At 42.4% G+C, this 21,414-nt stretch overlaps 2 protein-coding genes across 2 annotated transcripts; one reads left to right on the forward strand and one right to left on the reverse strand.

The window, feature by feature from the left end:
* Positions 1-1,826: 1,826 nt before the first annotated feature.
* Positions 1,827-3,319, forward strand: rai2 (retinoic acid induced 2; the record flags this gene model as incomplete). The annotated part of the gene is made up of 1 exon (XM_080014658.1): positions 1,827-3,319. Exon 1 carries the CDS (start codon positions 1,844-1,846, stop codon positions 3,317-3,319), a length of 1,476 nt encoding a protein of 491 aa, XP_079870784.1. The 5' UTR covers positions 1,827-1,843.
* A 2,471-nt stretch (positions 3,320-5,790) lies between these two features.
* LOC307242318 (sex comb on midleg-like protein 2) lies at positions 5,791-20,572 on the reverse strand. Its single transcript, XM_080016734.1, has 15 exons — positions 20,483-20,572; positions 18,383-18,494; positions 17,713-17,790; positions 15,933-16,003; positions 15,257-15,491; positions 14,888-14,976; positions 14,541-14,784; positions 11,254-11,519; positions 11,021-11,114; positions 10,722-10,925; positions 10,480-10,641; positions 10,241-10,369; positions 8,803-9,024; positions 8,160-8,323; positions 5,791-7,656 (listed from the first exon to the last, which is right to left on the reverse strand). Exons 2-15 carry the CDS (start codon positions 18,402-18,404, stop codon positions 7,531-7,533), a joined length of 2,106 nt encoding a protein of 701 aa, XP_079872860.1. The 5' UTR covers positions 18,405-18,494; positions 20,483-20,572; the 3' UTR covers positions 5,791-7,530.
* Between the last annotated feature and the right edge of the window lie 842 nt (positions 20,573-21,414).

The following is a 21,414-nucleotide window of genomic DNA, read 5'->3' on the forward strand; positions in this document are numbered from 1 at the left end:
GAGAACGAGGTGATCAGGCGACCATCTGTCCCTGTAGCTCCATCCTATATGTCAGCCGTCAATGCTCTTACGTTATAATGTTTCACCCATGCTACAGGACAATACAAAACAGCTCCACCCTCAAAGGCAACCAAACACCACATGAACGCTCTTCAGTCAGGAGAAACTGCACAATGCCTTTGTCAGCAAATTGGAATTTGTGTCCACGTGTGCCTTTTTTATGAGGGTATTTTTCGTGTTTTCTTGAGTATCCTTGAGCTTCTAATTATTTACATGTTATAAAGCGTGGTTGGTGTTGCTGTCGGCATGAATGATTGACCTTGCTTACCTTGTAAGCCCACAGTATCTCAGCCCCCCAAGGACATTTTATCACTGTAGATGGATTAGGGTTGGCAGCCCTGGCAGGGTGGAACGTGCTGCCCAAAGAACCACGCCATTGTCTAGGCAAACACCCTACACATGCACTATGTAGAAGGTAGAAGGAAAACGGAAAAATTGACCTAAGTGGATAGATGGGGGCCACAGCATAATATCTGTTTACCCGTTTTTACCCAATATGTGTTTGCTTTTAAATAAGCTCTTAAATAAGCAAATCTGTGGAAAACTGGGTCATCTTTCTCAGCACATTGTTGTCTATGGAAGCGCCACTAAGGACTCTTGGCTTTGTAAATGGAAAGCTTCCCCACGTTCAGCTGCACACGGCTTATTACTGGAGGCTTAAGCTCCTCAAGTGGAGTCTTAACCGCAGAAGATGAGTGCAGGAAAGAAGGCATGATTTGGGCAAAGGAAAAATCTCTCCAGTTTGCTTGTAATCAAGTCAAATGTCAGGCGATATAATGGGGTGATTTGCGCACCCCAGCAGGAAAACCTGGCGTCTTGTGGGGATTAAATATTTGGTTCATGAATCTAAATACACTTATTGTTTTTCTCTTACCGGGGCAAGCCGGTGAAGCTGTGGTTCAACCATGGATTTTATTTGTTTGTTTAGTCCTTTTATTTTTATTATAAACTTTTATTTGTGAGATCAAAATACAATATATAACGTTCTTTTTAATACACTATATAACATCATATAATTGTATGTAAACATTGTAAAACCTACTCTTGGTTACGTGCCCTCTTCGATACGAAGTAGGAGTTGACCTGGAGGGAATACTTAAAAAGAAATGACCTCCATTACGGTATTTGCCTCAGTCTGTTTGTACGTCTATCTGTTTGCGAACAGGCTGTGTCAAAAAGAAATTGATGGATTTCCACCAAATATTGTCAATAGGTTTGTTACGTCATAAGGAGTAAACAATTACATTTTGATGGTGATATCAAGCTTCCTCCAGCTTCATATACTGTATGCACTATGCAGACTGTTCAATACAGTCAAGACTGAAATGGCTCCAACACATGAACATGTACAGAATGTGGCCTGCAATGAAATGAACTTCAATTGCGTTTATAGTTATTTATCAATGAGATCCTTTGATGGATGGATGAATGAATGAATGAATGAATGAATGCAGTGAAAACACTGTCTAACATTGAACTCTCTGGTTGTTGTTTCAGACCCATATGGAAGACTGACGGATAAAGCCTGTCACTAGCGAGATACATCCCTCACTCTTACCCGTAAACTATGGAGGACAATCAGAATGTGTCGCGACCAAACATACAAACTGAAGCATGCAACGCTGATGGCGCTGGAGCCGAAATTGCAAATAAAGTAGAAAATGACGTGAAGGGGATCCCTGCGGCAGACTCTTGGAATGTAAGTTCAAATGGACTGACCAAGGGAGGACTCTCGAGCCTGGCTGACACTCCGGCTACTCCGGTGGTGAGTCCAGCAGCCGACATGCCGGGAGGGGTCGCCCTGAAAATGGCCACCACTGTCCTGCAGCCCATCTGCCTGGGGGACAGTCCGCTGATGCTGCCCATTCAGCTGCAGATGGCGGGCGCAGCTGGCGCTCAGATTGGACAAATGGGCGCAGCACCGTGCTTCCTGACGAGCCAAGGCCCGGTTTCACTGCCCTTGGTTCTGGATCAGCAGGTCCTGCAGCACCTGAGCCCCCCTGTTTTACCGCAGAACACCTCCTGCCCAGCACTGCCGCTTCAAAACAATGTCCTATGTCAGAACACTGCTCTGACGTTAGGGCTGCCTCCCGTTGCCGACCAAAAGTCGGCGGGACACTCCCAGGACACAAACCTGCTCTCTCTACTTCAAAACCCGTCATTTTCGGCCATCCTGCAGGACCTCTTTTCTTCCCAGACCGGTGCCTCGACCTTTCATTTGCCAGGGTCTGCACCGGCGGATTCTTTTACCTCGACCTTTTTCCAACCTCCTCCACTGTCCCATCCCTATACATCCCCTCTGGCCTCTCTGGTGCCTCCCCCCACCCTTCTAGTCCCCTACCCTGTCGTCATTCCTCTGCCCGTACCGCTCCCCATCCCTCTTCCCATCCCTATTCCCGTTCCTCAGTCCGAGGACTCAAAGTGTAACGTGCCAAAATCAGTTTGCACTGTAAGTAGAAGCACTCAGACTACGAAAGACGCTACCTCTCCTTGTTTCTCTCAAAGCACGTTGACGTCGCCCTCCCATCGACAGAGCATCGCCACGTCCGCCCTTCCCTCGGCCGAAGTGGAGGCGCTAGATCTGTCCATGAGCGTGAACAGAACATGCCCGGTTGAACCAAAGCAGGAGTTTCCTTGTCCGCAGGACAACGTGCTCGACCTCTCAGTAGCTGGCGTAAAGAAAAAGTGTGTTCAGTCCAGTAAGTCTCCAGGGGGTGAGAGAGTTTTTACTTTCCAGTCCAGTCAAGCACCTCCTGCTGCTGCTCTATCTCTGGGTGTACTGCGACCGGTCCAGGCCCAGGGTGTGGATTCCAAACTGCTGGGAAGTCTGGCCTCACTGGAGTTCAGCCGGAGGCACAAGTGGCTGGTGGATGGCAGCCCCGGTGCGTCGGGCTCTCTGGGCAGCGAGGCGTCGCTCAACGCGGCGGGGAACCTCGAGATTGTGAGCGCCTCGCAGACGGCCAAGGTTATTGTGTCCGTGAAGGACGCCATTCCAGCCATCCTTTGTGGGAAAATCAAGGGCCTCTCGGGGGTGTCCACAAAGAATTTTTCCATCAAGGGGGACGGCAGCCAGGGCGCGGCTCTCCAGCAGCTCTACGCCGCTCAATCCAGGACCCCAGGGGAGCAGCCGGACCCCAACCAGCCCCCTAAAAAGATCCATAAAAACAGAGCCATCAAACTGAAGAAGGTCAGCTCACAAGAAATCCACTTTCTCCCCATTAAGAAGCAGCGACTAACGGCCTTTCTGCCCAGGAAGTGATTCATTCCTAGACTACTCTCTGGTAATTCATAATTTTGGAAAAATCCTGCTATGACAAAGAGCATTCACCTGTGTTGTTCATTAATCTAATTTATGTGAATCGGCACCTCAGGCCCAGGTGCTGCTGGCCTCCCTAAAATAACGCTCACGAAAAGCTGATCGTCCGGCGTCGTGGTAAAAAGGACAGCGTTGTGTTTTCACCACCCTCTGTTCCTTCTGTTTCATAATGCACTACTCTAAAATGTCCCAGCAGAACTGTTTTATTGTGGCAGCTACATCGATTCTGTATACGGCACTTGACATTTCTTTTTTTCTAACTTGAAAAGTTACATTTGGCCAGATTTCCTTTTTTTTTTTACTTCGGAACCGGCGAGCATTTGTTTCCAATCCGTAATCTTGTCGAGTGTCCTTGACGTTGCCACCTGTCGTCGGAGCAGAGCGGTATTTAACGTCTGGAGGAGGCTCACTTCAACGGATGAATTATACAAAATGCAATTTTTTTTTTTGCCCAAAAATCACAGTTTTGGACTTTTTAACCCATTCCACGTTTATTTATATCATGTGAACGCTCTGTTATTTTTGTTGGACTATTGCTTTTTTTTGTTGGTTAATTCAGACATTTTGGTTCAGAAATCTTTCAGAAAACAAGGGACCAATATTGACCATGCGTCAATATTCAGTCAGTAAATATTCAACCACAAACACAGCGGAAGAACCAATATTTGTGCAAACTAATGAAATGACCTAATAGCATTATTTACTCAATGACTGAATCCAGTTTCCAATCCAGATTATCGTAGGATTGTGAAAGGCAGATGTGATTGCAAGGTGGCAGATAAAAGGACTCAATACTCTACTTTACATGTGTGTACTGACTGTACATTAACATCTTAACGAACCACCGTGATCCAGTGTTCTTAACTAGTTCACCGATTCAGTTGGGGAGGAAGAAAAGAACCAAGATGGTGGCGGTGTCCGAACTCTCATGTGCGGAAAGTGTCTGCTCTGATTGAAGTGCAGTTTCTAAAAGCTTTTTTCAAGTTGTACCATTTATACAAATTTGCTTAAAGTGACGTAATGTAATTTCTACAGTTTTTTAAATGTTTTACTTTTTTTGTTTCTGTCCTGTTATTCCAGCTTGTGGTCAGATGTGAATGTGAGTGAGTGTTGTGGTATTTGTGGGTTTATTTATCCTATGAAGTGCACTTTGCCTTTTCTTTTCTTTTCTTTTTAGGTGCAAAAGGGCCAAGGGGACCTCACCTGCCCGACTAAGATGTTCACTGGGTTCATTGTTTATTGCGGCTGTGAAATTAGAGGCTCCCAGATGAGTGAATCTGCTGAGGTTTCTTGTGATTTATTGAAAAGTATAAATGCGTAGTGGTGAAATGAGTGACCCACATGCTACGGGGGTTGGTTGCTTGGTTGGCTGGTGTTCCCACAATAAAGTTGTTTGATCCACGTCATGGCATTGATGTCCAATTTTGTTGATCACCTCTTCCAAGTTGTGTCCTGGCAACTGTTTGGTGAGTGAATTCATAAGGCATTATTTGATTTTTTTTTTTTTTTTATTAAACTAATTGTCATTGCACATAGTACGAGGCAATTCTACGATGCATTTCTCTGCATTTCACCATCCTAGTAACTGAGGTATCTAGGAGCAGTGGGCTGCCATGTAGTGGCGCCCGGGGAGCAGTTAGGGGGTTAAGTGTCTTGCTCAAGGACACATCTACACAGCTACTAGGAGGAGCCGCTTGTGATGTGTTTACATTTGAGTGTTTCAAGACATATTTACTGTACTGCTGCAGAAACCCAACTCCCATAAGTCATCATTAGGCCTCTGTAGTTTATAAATGAATTGCAATTGATACTGTTCCTGCATAGAAGTTCAAATTTTGAAAAAGAGCTCAAAGTATGTTTCGTCTCAACATTTTTTCACGCAGGGCATATAACAATAACATAATAGAGCTGACATTTCAGAGAAACATGTTTGAATAATGTCCTCTGCGAGTGAAGCATTTATTTAGAATGAACATTCATTTAGGTTTGCTCTCTTATGGACTGTTTTTCCTGTGTCATCATCATTTTGTTGAAAAAGGCTTCACTCCCAGCTTCCCAGGAACGTACTACACACTGGAACATGACATATGTGGAAGATTTCAGCATGCGATAGTTGAAGACCTTCAGAACGGTGATGGCCGAAAGCCTCATTTTAGTTTTTTACAGTTTGATGACATTTGAGAAATGTGAAATTTATCGGTTACCCTGTTGAGACACTAATGAAATGCAGACACCAAAAAGCCTTATGGTGCTACCAGATGTACTGGAAGAGGAAGAAACAAAGTCTGTTTTTGTTTCAGCAAAAATCAAGGTTTAAATTGGGCAGGGTAACATTTCAAAATAATTTACCTAATTTAAATACTTACTTATTCACAGTGAATTGCTCTGTCAATAAAGCACATCCAACGTTTCTTAAGAGTTGATTTATAAAATAGAAAATACACAACAGCATGAACACAATACGTTTCCTCTGGTGTTACAAACAAGCTAATGAACAGGAGACATTTTGCAACACATTTTTCAAATACATTAGAAGAAGAAGACGCAAGGGGGGGGAAATTAACAGCACTTTGATTCTGTGTTGCATATTACATGGCACGAGTAAGTAATATAGGTTACAGAAAGAATATTAAAGATTATTTTTAAGTATATCATATCAAACAGTACACTACAAAAGGTTGCACTAACAAAGACCACATAATCCTGAGAAATGTCAAAAGTAAAGCAAGGCAAAGTCTAGTGGATGGAGTATTTCACCTATAAAAAAAAAAAAAAAAAAAAGTTTAACGCAGTATGAAATACATTGTCCCCCAAACCCATTATTTTTACCCCATTTCTAACTTATATATGATATTCTTAAAATATTTATTTTCTACAAAATTTACATTCTGTTGCTGATATTCATGGTTAAACCCATAAAACTGTACACTTCTGTTTCCGCCGTTAACAGTGATTGTAAAGGTCAACTTGAAGAGGTCAACACTGAAGCTCGAGGACCACAAGGATCGAATGTTGATGATTGATTTAAAAAAATACTAGAACAAAACAAAACAAAGTCCTTAAAAAAAGACAAACATGCACTTGTGTAACAATCTGTCAATTCAAATAAATAAATCCAACTCATGACTTCTGAGTAAACTGATTTAGAGCTTAGGACACTTTCAGAGTTTTACATCCATTTAGTCTCATTGGAGACAAAGAAATTAAAATACAACATGTCGGTGGCAATCCAACTCATGACCCCCCGTCCATAAAGCCTTTAGAAATGAATGGACAACAGGTTGCACAACTCTTACCACATTATTTACATACAATATTAATATATAGAGTATGTAACCCGTTCAGTCATTTCAATGCACTTGCAGCAAAACCTTGTGTTGGCTGTCCTTCTTCGAAACATTCAACCTGCCAAAGTTGTTCACATCCCGTTTTACATTTAACAAGCTAAAACAAGTTTCCAAAAAATAAAAAGGCAAACTATCCATGTTTATTGCCAGTACATTTAACAAGCATTCTGAGCATCTAAAAGGTTATTTTTTAAAATATCTTTTTTTATTTTTTTTATTTTATGAAATAAATGGAATGAAGAAGCGTGAGCGATCCTTGGACAGAGGGATCAAAGAAAGACAGAATTCTGAATAAAGAAAAAGTGATAACAATATTTGTACAGCGCAGCCATTTTCAACGGAAGATGAGGAAGCGCTTTGCTTTTCAGTATCGCAGGACTTCCTTATTAACTGGGATCTCATCATTAACAAAAACATGTAAGAAACATTCTTCCGTCTTTGGGTATCCAAAACGGGGATCAAATGTTTTCATCTCAGTAAAAAAAAAAAAAAAAAAAAACTAAAAAAAACAACAACAGAAAAAAAACAGAAAAAAACTGTCCGTCCTGTGTGTGCACAACGTAAACACAACGTGTGTTATTTTCCGTTGGGATTACATTAGGTCACCGGAGTGAGCAGCTTTGTGTTTGTTCTCCGCTGATGACGGGATGAAGTAACGGGTTCACTCCTCGGGGTGAAGCTGCGACGAGCAGCCCCTGCAGTCTGAGGCGACTACAACTGTTGAAGGAGTTTTATTTATTGTTTACGTTGTAACTGGATCGAAGATGTCCGCCCTTCCAGTGGTTACTGCCGGGGGGTGGCGCGCCGCTACACTTTGCCCTGTTTCAGCCGCTCTATGTGGTGGCAGAGCTTCAGCGCCGGTCCCAGTTTGAGGCCCATGTACTTCATGATCATGTCGCTGCGCAGCAACATCAGGGCTTTTCCGTCTATCTCCTGCAGGAGCAGAGCGACACACTTGAGAATCCATGGAATACAGTTCTACCACTTTGGAACGGCTTGTGCTTTTCTAATGCACTTTTCCCACAGAGCAGGTCCAGGACCAGGACCCTGTCACACCAGACAGTGGAAGTGTGAGATTCCTCGGAGTGTCTCCGCTAAGGTACTGGTAGCAGCCAAACATAGCAACGGTTCAACACAGATGAAAGAAATAACAACTACCCTGTCACCTCCTGTCTCATGGTTAACTACATTTCATGCTGGGTCTCACTGTGTAGCAGTGTTTATTCTGGCAAAATTATAGAAAATAGTATCACGGTCAGAACAGTTGGTTGATGCCAAAAGTTCACCGAGCTGAACTCTACATGAAGTCTAGATGAAGCAGATGTAGCTAGCATAGCGCTGGTGCGACCAGGGCCTCGGCGCCAGCGCTGTGAGTTTCCGTCCGTAGCAGTAGAATGTGTTTTTATTTTGTGTTACCAAGAGCAGAATGTACTCACGTGTTTCCTGAACAGCTCAGCGTGCGGTGCCAGCGCGGAGGGGTCGGCGTCCCTTACAAACTGCATCACTTCCTCGATGGACCACGTGGAGGGACTCTTACTGGGAGCCTGCGAGCCGTCCCTGTCAGACGCCAGGGCCTCTGGGCCTGTGGTGGAGCTCGCCACTGGAGAAGGACAATAACAACCATAACAATGAGATAGTGGAGGACACAACGGCAACTACCACAAATCTTTTCAAAGACATAAAAGAACCATCCCTGGAAAAGTGACTGTCCTCTGTAAACATTGTGTGAATACACTTAGTATGTGCATAGCTCTGCATTAAGTATTAGCAGAAAGTACGAGGGCACTTTGCTTTTCACATATCTTCTTAATGTCAGTCAGATCACTTAACCAAATGTCAGGAACCTGACAAGAAAACTACCGCTTTTAGTGTAGAACACGCCAGCCATCTGGCTCCATCTGAAAAGTAACCACAACCTAAAACAATAAAAAGATTGAAGTTGACTTTCTTTTTGAAAAGAAAGAGTAAGTCAACCCTCCGTCCATTCAGTTTGGAGGACCGGGTGGAAGCAGTTTGAAATGAACTATAAATGAGTTCTCTCAGGAGGAGGACTTGAGGGGGATCTATTTGTGGGAGTACCTTCCACTCGTCTGAGCGACTGTGTGGAGGTGAGTTCTGCCGGGTTGGAGGCAAGGCGGCGCAGGGCAGTGCCGCCGCTGGGGTAGAAGGGACAGGCGCTCTGGGATTGGTACTCTGAGGAGCTCCGCGCCGTCTGGGGTCGAGGGGTCATGGAGTTGGAAGCCGAGTCCATGTAGCGCTGCTCCTTGATTAGGTTGCTCTCCTCGTGGGGCAGCGTCTCTGCTGGAGAAGCACAACACACATCCAGGCATCCACATCAGTCGTCCATGCTGATTGGTCCGTGAAACCCAGTGAAGAGGGAAGCTTTTTATCGACGGGATTGGAAATTTTGGTCTATTCAAATAATTGCCATTTGGAAGAATACAACAACAAACAACAAAGGACGTCCTCCACTGATGAACGTTTCTGCAGCCTTTGTCTCAACTCTCTTAACTAGGTTTGGGCAGATCGACCATTAAATCGCCAATCGGCTCCATCAATCGCGATTGACATTGATGACAGACTAAGTGCAGTTTACCATGTTCTGAAACTGGAGCAGAGAGGGAGGGAGGGAGGGAGGGGGAGAGGTGGAGAGGGAGAGATGGAGAGGGATAGAGGTAGAGAGGGAGAGAGGGGGAGAGGGGGAGCGGGAGGGAGGAGGCGGAGGCTCTCGCCCTCTCCGCTTAGAGCTGTCGAGTAACCACTTGTGATCGGATCTCACTTAGCCGCTCTATATGCAAATCTTGTGCTTATAATATAGCAATATATAATATATTCTCATGGAGAACGATTGAAATTATTTTGTTCCCTTAGTTTTTTCCCCAAGTCTCACTTGTATGAAAAATGAAAAACAGTAAACCTAACTCAGAGAAGAGTTTTTTTAAATTTCTCCTCCAGACAGCGTCTGCACCGTGCCGCTTCCCGCCTCCTGTGCTTTTATATTAGTTTGTTTCCTACATGTATGAAACACAATTTTTCAACACAACTGAGTTAAGGGAACAAAATATGCTAGCAAGTAAGGTTCGCATATGGCAACAATTTCTGTATTTTAATATCCAGATCTCTCCACTTTGAACAGATCAAAAAATATAATAATTATACAACGCTGTAATGCCAACAGGATTCAAAGGGAGACTCAAATATCAGGTGAACGCTGAGCATCACGGCACAACAGAACAGGATCCATAAACTCCCTCAGCAGAGAAATGTTTCATGTGTAACATGAATCACAAATAGGTAGAATACTGTTTTGTTTTGGCATTTTGCAGTCGTAAAGGGACTGAACCCATCATGGATGCAGTTCTTCATGTGCATATTTTAGGAAAAACAAAGAGCATTTCAGTAAATGTAAACTATGCTATAAGAGAGGCAATCTATCACAATGAACTCAACATGAATAAAGGAGAAATAGAAGTGCTTAAGTGCACCACACTTGTGGAGTGTGAAAAGTGAAAAGCACCTTCTGAAGGGTGGGCATCAGTGCGCAGATGTTTGGGAGACAGAGGGGCTGCGTACGGCGGTGAGATCCCAGAGAGGCTCCTCTTGCTGCTGCGGCTCAAAGACGGAGCGTCCAGCACTTCCTCTTTCACTGCAACGGGAAAAAATAAGTGGCGGTCAGGCGCTGCTCTCAGACATCAGCGCCAAACACTTAATGTCCTCCACCTAAATGAAGGACAGAGACCCAAACCACGGCCTCACCTGACTTGGTCCTGTCGTAGGCGATGTACTGACTGAACGGCTGGCTGCTGAACAGGTTGTCGCACTGCAGGTGGCGACACACCGTCTCCAGGAAGCGAAGCACGAAGGAAGCGCTGGACGCTGAAGGCAGCTTGACCAGACGCACTCCACCGTCCGTCCGCACTGGAACACAAGACCGGACTTTAAAACGCTGCTGGAGAAAAACAAGCTGCGGACGTCTATTAAATATGAGAAAGCGTCACCTCTGACGACCTCCCCTGCACCCGAGTGCGTCTGCAGAGCGGAGAGCAGGACTTTAGGCTGATAAATGCAGTCGATGCACGACTGCACAACCTGCTGCAGCACACCGTTCACCGGCCCTGGGCCGAAGTGGTCCGGCAGGCGCTGGATCTGCTTCCTGTCCAGGTGGGGGCCACAGTTCCCATGCTTGTTCACATACACGCAAACTAGGAACAGATAAGGAGAAACGCCGTTAGAATTCAGTCAGAGGTTGATGATACACGTTATTTCGTAACACATCAAAACACTCATTGTTATTTACCTGTTGAGACGACAGAGTTGAGGCTCGCCAGACTTTCTTTCGGCACCTGGATGCCGGACAGCCGTGCTGCGCTTTGGAGAACCTTGGGCTTTCTCTGGAAGACAAAGCACCGTTGAGCGATTGGACATTTTTGGAGACAACAACCTGAACATTTAACCACATCCCCGCATCTGCCGGGCACCTGGAAGTCTGATACCCCGAGCTGAGAAACGAACCATTCAGCAGGATCTCACCTTGCTCCCGGGCTTGGGGCCTCTTTTCTTGTGGGACCTGGGTGTGAGCTGTGTGTTTTCAGACGCTGTGCCGTTCTGTGCCGCTGCGGCCTCTGCCACAGCTTTGAGGAGGGCGATAGTCTCACTCTTGGGCCGTCGCCCCCTTACTCCCTTCCTGACAGGAAGAGGGGGCAAGGGGTTCGGGAGCCGGTAAGGGGACTGCATAGCACGCCTGCTGGGCTTGGAGGGTGACGCAGACACAGCCTGCGGGTTCTTTGGCAGGGTGACTGTAACAACAATGTATAAAAGAGCAAATTGGCACAGAGGAAGCAGAAACTGCTTTTTGAAACAGCTGGCAGCTCTGAAAATCTTAAATATGACTTGAAAGACTCATTAACTAGCCCTAGGGAAGAAATGTAACTTCCTCTTGGGAAATCCTTTTTAGTAATACAAAAGATGCAAAGGCCTCTCATAACAAAAACTAGTCAATGATAAGTACATTTCTAGGTAGTTAGAATATAAAATAAATCTGGACCAGAAGTATTTGAAGTGGAAATATATGCAAACAGGTATCAGTTATGAGGAAATTCTTAACTACCTTATAGAGAAAATTAGAAACTGTGACACAGCAATTTCATAACAAAAATGATTTGTGACTCCCAAACATCTACATATTTTGGAAATACACTACAGATCTGCTTTCTAAAGGGCAGGGTCATACAGTGGGTGTGTAAATACACTATTGTAGTTTATACATTATTTAGCCCTTATGGGTAATTTCTCTGGAGAGCAGCATAAGCTGCCCTGGGGCCAGGGCACAGCCAGCAAAAAGGGGCTTTGATAGGAATTACTTTCTTATGGAACAAAGATCCGCACAGGTCAGCGGGTTGTTGTGACCAGGCAAAAAATACACGTGCTAGTACTTTTGCTGCTTTGTTTTTGAAAACAAAGGTAAAGTATAGAGTGTTGTGGAAATTGGGTTAACATCTAATGTCCTCCAAGCTGAGGCCCTCTTAGACCTAACATGTGAGATGTGAGACCGCCGGGTGCTGTCAATAATTACATAAGCCATCATTCCCTTCTTTTCATAGGGACAGACTGCCGCAGGTACAGGAGAGCAGATTATCCACATCAAGAGGGGCCTGTAAGTTGTCCCGCTATACCGTCGCTCCTGGCAAATTAGGAGCCATATGGGATTTCATTTCCTCTTGACAGAATGACCTACAGTGCTCCTGGTAGGGGGTTGGGGGGTAATAGCCCCATATGTCTGATGTGGGAAGGTGCACTGCGGTGGAGTTAGTCCACCAGTTGAAGACCGGAACTTTCGATTATTTTGCTCTTTAGTGATCCACGTCGTATGGTAATGCATGGTGATTCATGGTGATTAGCATTTATGGGATCTACAGAATAATTATATGAGCAAAATGGCCCACACAGACTAGTTTATCAAAGAATTTTCAAATTTGAGAAATTACAGCCAGCATTTAACAGCCTTTTACAGATCACAAATCATTTCAACAACAGCTGCAGTTCACAGTACACTGCAGTGGAACCACTCTAACAGGTAGGTTAACCTGCATCTAGTGGATAAAAACAAATGAGGTCAATGGCAAATAATTCCAATATCATCACATACCAATAAGCAATACTAAATTAATTCAAAACCATCCTACATGCGTTGAGAAAGTAGCATAGAAACTTCCGAAAAAACACCATAGCGACTCCTCAGTAATCTTAATACATAATTTATAACAAATCTATAATGCACACACTAGGTTAACATGTGCAAAATAACATTTCTCATATTTTCATGTCCACAAAGGGGGAACAAGGATCAAGGAAGCAAGGATCTTTACATTTAAACACGTTGGTGTTGTTCACTCTGCATGGATTAAAAACACATTATAGAAGAGAATTGCCAAACTCACCGTTCTCGGGAAACACAGCAACAATAAAAAAGATCTAAATCCTGAGAAATAAAAAAAAGCTGCAGCCAATTTCCTCAGCTCTGGTTCATGATATGCTCAGAAATCTCAAACACTGCCCGCAGAAAGATGACGGAGTCCAATTTGTCCTCCAAAATTCAGTGCAAGTCCATAACAAAGCCCACAGTGAGGGAGAAGCTGGGCTCAGCAGACATAGACTGATTTGCATTACAGGGGGGTGTGGAGATGAGGGGGGAGGGGCTGGGGGGGGGATTACTGTGTGCCTAGGCCCCTCCCAATCTATTTAGGGTGTGTTGAAGTATGTGGGGAAGCTCCAACATGAACAGGTTAGAGAAGGATGATTTAAACTAAAAGGGCTTGGGCTACATGCCTTTCTACACGTGTGTTTTTGGGCTGACATTGTTGAACCACTATTTCATTCGCAGACACAGCTCAGGCCCCATCGCAGGCTGGAGGGTGGAGTTTATGTAAACAGGACTTTTTTATGTAAACAGGTAGGAGACCATGAATCTTCCTCATCGTTCCCCTTACTTTCCAGTTAAAGGAGTTCACAGGGAATCTGGGAAGTATCATGTGTGATCTGTGCATGGAGGTTTCCCCCCTTCTCCCGAGTCCATCGACTAAATGGAAAAGCTGCATCATAGGAATAAGAGGACTGGCTTGTCATGGAAGTGTTCAGTCTGTTTATTTTCTCTATCTGTCATTTTCGTTTTCCCATTTAATCTGGAAGACATCATGTCAACGTTTAATTACTTTCTTGGCTGTCAAAATGTTTCGACACATTCTTTTTTCCCCCCGTCAGATCCAGTCCGCAAACAACCACCTACTTGGTTTATCCTTTTGGATATAGGTTAACGCCTGTGCCAGCTATAATACTTGATCGGATGCAACATGGCAGAAACGTTATGCAAGATACAGTGCATAGGGCATTAGTATTGTGTGTTTGTTGGGGTCCCTGTTGTACTCGAGACACTAAACAACATATATTTCATATCTCATGCCCCTCATAAATGTAGCCAGTACTACCAGCGAGTAAAAGGCAAATGGTTGGTAGTCTCCACTAAACCTCCATAAACCCTCAATCAATTTCAACACGCAGTAAAAACTATGGAAAATTTCCCCTCTAAAACTAGATGAGAAAAAAAACAGAACAGAATAGTACTGTTGATGAGTTAGTCTAATGATTAAGTTATTTGGAAGGTCGTGTTGCAGTTCCTATAGCATATACGAACCGCATTCTGGTTTTGATGTCATCATTTCCATCATTGCTTAATTCATGTAAAGGGAGCTTTAGGACGTCAATAACATCAGTCTGAGAACCATGTCCCAGAGCTCTGCTGCCGCCTAGAGGAAAAAACCTACCACTGTTGCCTGGTGGCTGCAGACTGTGCTTGGTGATGGAGCACCAGCCCACGGGGAAGATGTCCCGGGAGTCGTACTTGCACCAGTAGTCGAAGGCACCCCTCCAACCATCGAACATCACAAAGACCTCGTCACCCTTGACCTCTCCTATGGTCGCTGGGCAGATGAGGTACGGGTTTTTCTTGTCCACGGCTTCCAGCTTCATACCAGACTTGAAGCTGTTCTGGGAAGGCCTTGGAGGCTCCTGGAATGGAGGAAATGTGCATTTTATTAGAAAGATGTTGGGAAGCAAGAAAATAAAACATGTCTCTGTATGACAATTTGATATTGGAGTGAGGAATCCATACTTTTTTAAAGGCGGTTGTTGGAGCCATCTCTGCTCCATTTAGCGTTTTCAAGAGAAACATGGGCCATGAGGAGGCGTTCATCCGAAATCCTTAAAGGAGAAACATATACATACATTATATTATTATTATTATATTATTTATCAATGATTACATATAAAACAACAATTATTACTGAGGGATTACCTCGCAGTATTCATGACAGCTTGAAATAAAATCAACACTGTCTGACATGTTGATAATCAGTCCACTGCCATAATTAAACTTCTGTTTGAATTTTAATATTTTCAATATGCCATTGTGTATGCTAACAAAGCACATGACGCACTATTCCAATTTATCCCTGCCCTCAAGTTCAGCCTCCATACATACCCAGCGGTGGTTGCAGCATATCTCCATTCTTCTCGCAGGTTCCAATGGGCTGGATGTCAGAGGAGTCCACCAGCCTCCAAAAGTCGTTGGTGTTGTCGCTTCCGTCCAGACGCAGACGCAGACGCATGCCTGTCAGGCCCATCACCGTGGCAATGCAGACAGAGGTGGAATTGCGTGGATCATGCGCTTCAAGCTTCATTCCTACCTTGAAGTCATTGGAGGGAGGGACTCTAGACTGCAGAGGTAGAAACAGCACTGTTACAACAAAAACAAAAAATGTCCCGCCTCTATTCCGTTAGTTTTATTCATTATTTTTTTCTGCTCTATAATAATCTCATTAATATCCTGAATATCAATCAGAAATTATATTTTGAGCAGGCACTAGTAGAAATTCATAGAGCTGAAATTTGTCTTCAAAGTTGACTATTACTAACAAACTACAGATTCAAAAAGCATGCTTGAAAATTGTTTAATTTTGTTTTTGCCTTTAATCTCTGCTTGAGATGCTCTACTTCCCCAACTTAACCATTTTTCCATCTGACTTGCACCACTTCTAACCTTAAATCTGCTTTTGGGAACTTTCATTTACTGAAGGGCTGCACTGAATGTCATGTGATCCTGATAATGAAATATAACTGAAATTAGAAAATTTATAAGTCAATAAATTATCACATACCTGACGAAATAAGCTGGGTGGAGCAGGTGTAGATGATGTTTCTTTAAGATACTGCTCCCAGCTAAAGGAATCTAAAAAGAAATGCAAAGAAAAAAAATGTCATTGGAAGAATTAGATGACGATAACTGATTTTGTTTATAGGATGCAATGTAGCGATAATATCTTGTGAATTGATCCTTTGTTAAAATACAAATGAACCAATATGGTTTTCAGGGATGATAACGATTACTAGTAATCAGTTCACCAATATTTGGGGCCAATCCGCAGCAAGTATGAACATTTTAGTGTTGAAATCTACAATAATACAAACACGAATGGACGTCAATAAGTATTTACAAGCCCTCATAGCTCAAACAAAAATCTACAGTAATACAAGCACTAATGTCCTGGGTTTGATTCCCGCCTGGGGCGCTGTTGGCACTGTGCTCTGGGGGGGTTATCTCCCAAATATGAGCCTTTCTGTGTGGAGTTTGCATGTTCTCCCCGTGCTTACATGGGGTTTCCTCCACCTAACGTCAGTAAGGACCCCCACCAAAAACATGCACACATCATCGTCTGACCAGCGATGGACACTCGTCACCAGGTCCCCGGGCGCGTCCACAAATGCTGCCCACTGCTCCTGGCTGCGCCCCCGGAGGAAGGACAAGCCAAGGACGGGTTAAATGCAGAGGCCTCATTTCGCCGGCCGCCATCCAAAGCATGTGCATGTGTGTGTGTGTGTGTGTGTGTGTGTGTGCGTGCGTGCATGTGTTGTAGTGTGGTGTGGTGTGTGACAATTGAAGATTCTTCTTCTTCTTCTAATGGAGGTTAATAAATATTTATAAGCCCTTATAGCTCAAACACAATGAAGCACATAGAGAAGTAATGGAAACCAAGTCTGTTGTTTACTCATCATCGTCCACGTTTCAACCAATTAGATAACGATGTGGGCAGAACATTGAGCCAGAACTAAGCTTTTTTTAAATGCAAGCATATCCAACTATAAAAGGAAGTAATCTGTTTTCTCTCTCTCCAATATAGATTATATTCTTATACTTCTCCTACTCTACTCTTGAATTATCTGGACAACCAATATACTTTACACTTGGTGAGTGTATTGGTGAGGACCCAAGGACATACAACGTTGAATTTGGTGTTCACATAACGTGTGTGCGGAAAGGATTTCTCGTTCGCCACACAGTGACGGGCACCAAGCAAGCGCAAGTGAAAAAATATGTTGTGACGTAGATGGCGCCGCGCTAGTGGTAGCTGTTACATTAGCTCCAGTCAACGTCTTGTTTTTTGGATTTTCTTGTGTTTGTATTGCGATTTAATTTATGTAAAAACACAGCATACAGTAGCATTTTACTTTTCACTAAGTAAAATAATTTTTTTATTCTATTTTTTTATACGGTACAGTAGTTTTATATGTTTATATGAATATACACGTATGCATATGTGTGTGTATCTATATATATATGTATATGTGTGTGTGTGGGTGTATGTATGTATATGTATATATATATATATATATATATATATATAGATTCAAAAACGTGTGTTTTTGTAAATGATGTGTGTTTTGTCATGTATGTCATTGCTGCTGCAACACTGGAATTTCTCTTTGGGGATTAATAAAGTATCTTTATCTTATTTTATTTTATCCTATATTGAGAGAATCTGATCTGAATTAAACATTAGAACATTATCAGATGGCAAACAGCACCACTGAAAACATTTGGGGGCTCACATTGAACAGGAATATCAGTTTCATAAATAGGACTAGCTGATGGACTGTTACCTTTAATAGCTGCTGAGGGAGTTTGACCTGGAGGTGGAATATTCCTTCCCAGTTTCTCTTTTCTGCTGTCCTTGTGGTCTGGAAATAAAAGGAAAACACTTTATAAATAAATATTCTGATCTAAACTGTCAAATGTTTACCCTGTAATCCATTCTCATATATATTTCAATTATTTGTCCTCACATATTCAAAATTCCTCACAAAGGATCTTATGTAAGGTGAGGCCATTCACTTGGTTTACTTCTGAAAACTCATGTCAGAACCTCTTAACATGATATATCAAATTGACGTCAGTCAGAAAACAATATCTTAAGACTGGGTGTGACGGAGTGTCAGATGTCAAAGGTTTAATCCAAAATTGGGGATAAAATAACATTTTTGTCCTATAAATTAAAAAGTGCTTTCAGATTCTACAATAAAAAGTGAGTGCACTCATTTGTAAGAACAACTTTAATACACAATACTAAAGTACTCCCAAGCCATCACAGCCACTTTAGGTTGTGATAATTCTGCGACCGTATTAAATGACAGGTACTGCATACAGACACATGCCCAGCTGCCTAAAATTAGAATCACTGTAATAGTGTAGACAGTTTTTTTTCTGACCAATTGCTCTTCCAAAGCCCAATGTCTGATGATTGATGAGCAAAACGGTAAATAGTATACTTGCCTTTCAGTGATGTTTTTCCCATGTTGATGATGGCCGATGGAGATATTTCTATAATACAGATAAAGGTGAAGATGCTTTCCTGGGATGTCTCTATGATCCCTGAAGCACTGTACTGAAAAAAAATAACAATTGTGAAATAGTTCATATGAAATGACACAACAGGACAAAACAGGACAAAGCATCCTCAGTCCATGCACGTTACTAGATACGAGAAGGCATAAAAGTCAAGTGAATTACAGTTAAACTTGTAAAATGAAAGTTAAATTATCAGCATCACAAGCCAACAGTATGTGGTTTTAAGAGGAATTTCCTTCGAAAAATGTGTATTCCCAGTCCATTTTCATTGGCAGTAATTTTTGACTGTCTAGCAATATGCACTACTTGATGAATTAATTATTGTGTTGTATCATAAAATAAAATGTAGACTGTATTATAAATGTAGTATAACAGTATGCCTTTTAACAAGTTCCAATGCTGAGCATTGTATGAATGAAACACGTTTGTGATTTTATTATCTGAAAATGAAATTTGTGAGAGACACCTAAAAAATACTTGTTACTGTGTATATGGACAGTTAGACAAAATCCTTTTACAAATAACAAATTACCCAAGGACTGTTATTACCGCTCCAAAACCTGTGCCCAGCTTTTTCTACAATTCTGTCCAATCAATTATCACATTTAATTAGCTTAAAAGAGTCAACAAATTAAGTAATAATCAAACTGTGTGTTAAGGAGTGACCTTAGATGACTAGCGGTCAACAGTGTCCACTGTATCTGTTTTTAGCTTTTGTTTTCTCTGCTTTTATTATTCTTTGCCTTTTTATAATGCATTTTATGTATGAAATGAAATGTTTGATACAAATTAACTTGCCTTCTCTGCTCAAGGGTCTTGTCAGTTTGAGAAAACCTCTAGATCGGGGGTTTTTTCGACCACTAATCATGAGCGCTTGCAAGGTGTGCTGTGAACATTTTTCAAATTCCACTCGCATTTGTTTTTTATGTAAAATAGCTCGTGTGTTTCAAGATCAAAAGACTGCACTAATTCATTAGTTCTGGCCAGAATACCAGCTCTGTGTTCATCAAAACATGCTCAAAGTACACTGTAGATGTGAGTATTATTAGCGGGCCATATTAATAAGCAGGTATACACGTTTTTGACGATTTAGTGGTTAAGTGCCGTGGGAGTGTTTCATTGTACAAAAAAAAAAGTGCGCCTTGGGCCAAAAAAAAAAAAAAGATCTAAAAGTGATACCTGCTTTTTCTACCATTCTGGCCAATCAATCGTCAAATTTAATTTGCTAAAAGGTCAACAAATGAAGTAATGGTGTAACTATTAAGAGTGGAATTGCGAATGCACAACACTTAAAGTCTTGAGACCAAGGTCGAGCTAATCCAGTATAAACAATGGCATGCAGCACATCAGAAACCAGTGGATGTGGCATTCCAGTCCCACACACGGTGCTTTACTGGGACTTATCGCGGGCCTCGGGTGTACTTGATAGGTTTCTGTATTACTGAACACGACTTCTTCCACGATGTAACCCCATCCCACTCCACAATCCTGATCCACATATTCAAAGTAGCAGATTATTTGATCAGGGGGATTAGAAAAAACAGTTTCCATCTGTCAGTGAAAGTGGTGAAGGCGTGGATAATACTGGGGGATAACTCCAATCCACCCACTTTGGATATTACGACGCTTAAGTGATAGTTAATGGATAGTTAACGTTAACCCGACTCCAACAGCTTGAGCCCACAGTGAACCTGGCGTTATTGCTACCTAGCTAGCTAGCTAAACAGCGATATGCTGAAGTTAACCTTACTGTGTTATTACTAACGTAGGAACCATTACGAAACTACCCCGAACATGCTCGGGTTTGTTTTTATTTTTTTAACGTGACAAATGCGATGATCTATTAACTTCACCAACAGACGCACAAGGCATCGTTGGCTAACAACTAAGCTAACGTTAGCTTTCACGTTCCCCCTCAAAATAGTTTATTTTATGTCGTCACGGCGCATTACAATACCACTAGCGTCCACAGCATTAATAGATATATTTTCGAACAATCTGTTAAAGTAAGAAAAGTTAACTTACAATAGCGTTTTTCCTCTAAATTAATTGAGGGAATATCCTCACACTTTTCTCGTCAGCTGCCATATTTTTTCCACAAATGTAACGTTGTGCCTACACGACTGTAACCTGCCAAAGATAGTATTCGACGGAAGAAGCGAAGCGGGATGACTGGGGTCTTGCGAAGCCCCTTACTTCCGGGATGCTGTCCACTCACGAAGCGCCTTGTTGTGCTCAGGCCAATCGGCTGCCGAGCTGCCGGGCCCGTCTGCTCGAACTACGCGAAGAGAAAGAGGCGTCGTCGTCGTCGTCATTGTTTTCGTGCTTTGCTGTAAAGTTAAAAACACAGCGCGTGTGGGACCTCGCAACCAAACACACCCCTTTATCATGACCGAAAAAATAATGCAAACATATTTATTGTAATTCTGCATTTGAGAGTTTGATATGTAGGCAAGTTTGGTTTTATAAAAAATACTACTACTACTACTAATAATTATATATATATAAACAAACGTTTAAAACGTATCTATCGGCAGAAAACAACAACAGCAATCAATGAGGTTGATGATGCCGATAATAATGATCTAATAATAATATAACAATAATAAGAATGATGATAATAATAATTATAATAACAATAATAATTACCTTAACTACTAAAACGTAATACTATATAAAACCTACATCAAATTCAACTTGACTAAAATGGTGTGAAATGGTCAAGAGACGCCCATAAACTAATTTGCGAAGCATGGTGGAAAAACTGAAAAGTGTTGTGTAGGTTGATGTGTATCAGGGGTTTCACTTGCATGTGGTTCTTACTCTCACACCATTCTTCTCTCATGCCAAATACAGTCACTGTCATGGGGCCTACAAAGCCTGACTCAAGCATCACTGAGGTCAACTCAATGTTTTTCATGTTCCTAATAGTTTCCATTACCCTTTTGCATCAGTTT

The sequence above is a fragment of the Zeus faber genome, assembly GCF_960531495.2.
Source record: "Zeus faber genome assembly, chromosome: 1".
Taxonomy (NCBI): Eukaryota; Metazoa; Chordata; class Actinopteri; order Zeiformes; family Zeidae; genus Zeus; species Zeus faber.

Excerpts from the sequence above, each read along its gene's own strand:
- LOC307242318 (XM_080016734.1), bottom strand. The coding sequence starts at position 18,404 with ATGGGAAAAACATCACTGAAAG. Across the intron at positions 16,004-17,712 it reads TCCCTCAGCAGCTATTAAAG|ATTCCTTTAGCTGGGAGCAG; the intron begins GTAACAGTCCAT and ends ATTTCTTTTTAG. Across the intron at positions 10,926-11,020 it reads CAACTCTGTCGTCTCAACAG|TTTGCGTGTATGTGAACAAG; the intron begins GTAAATAACAAT and ends ATCTGTTCCTAG.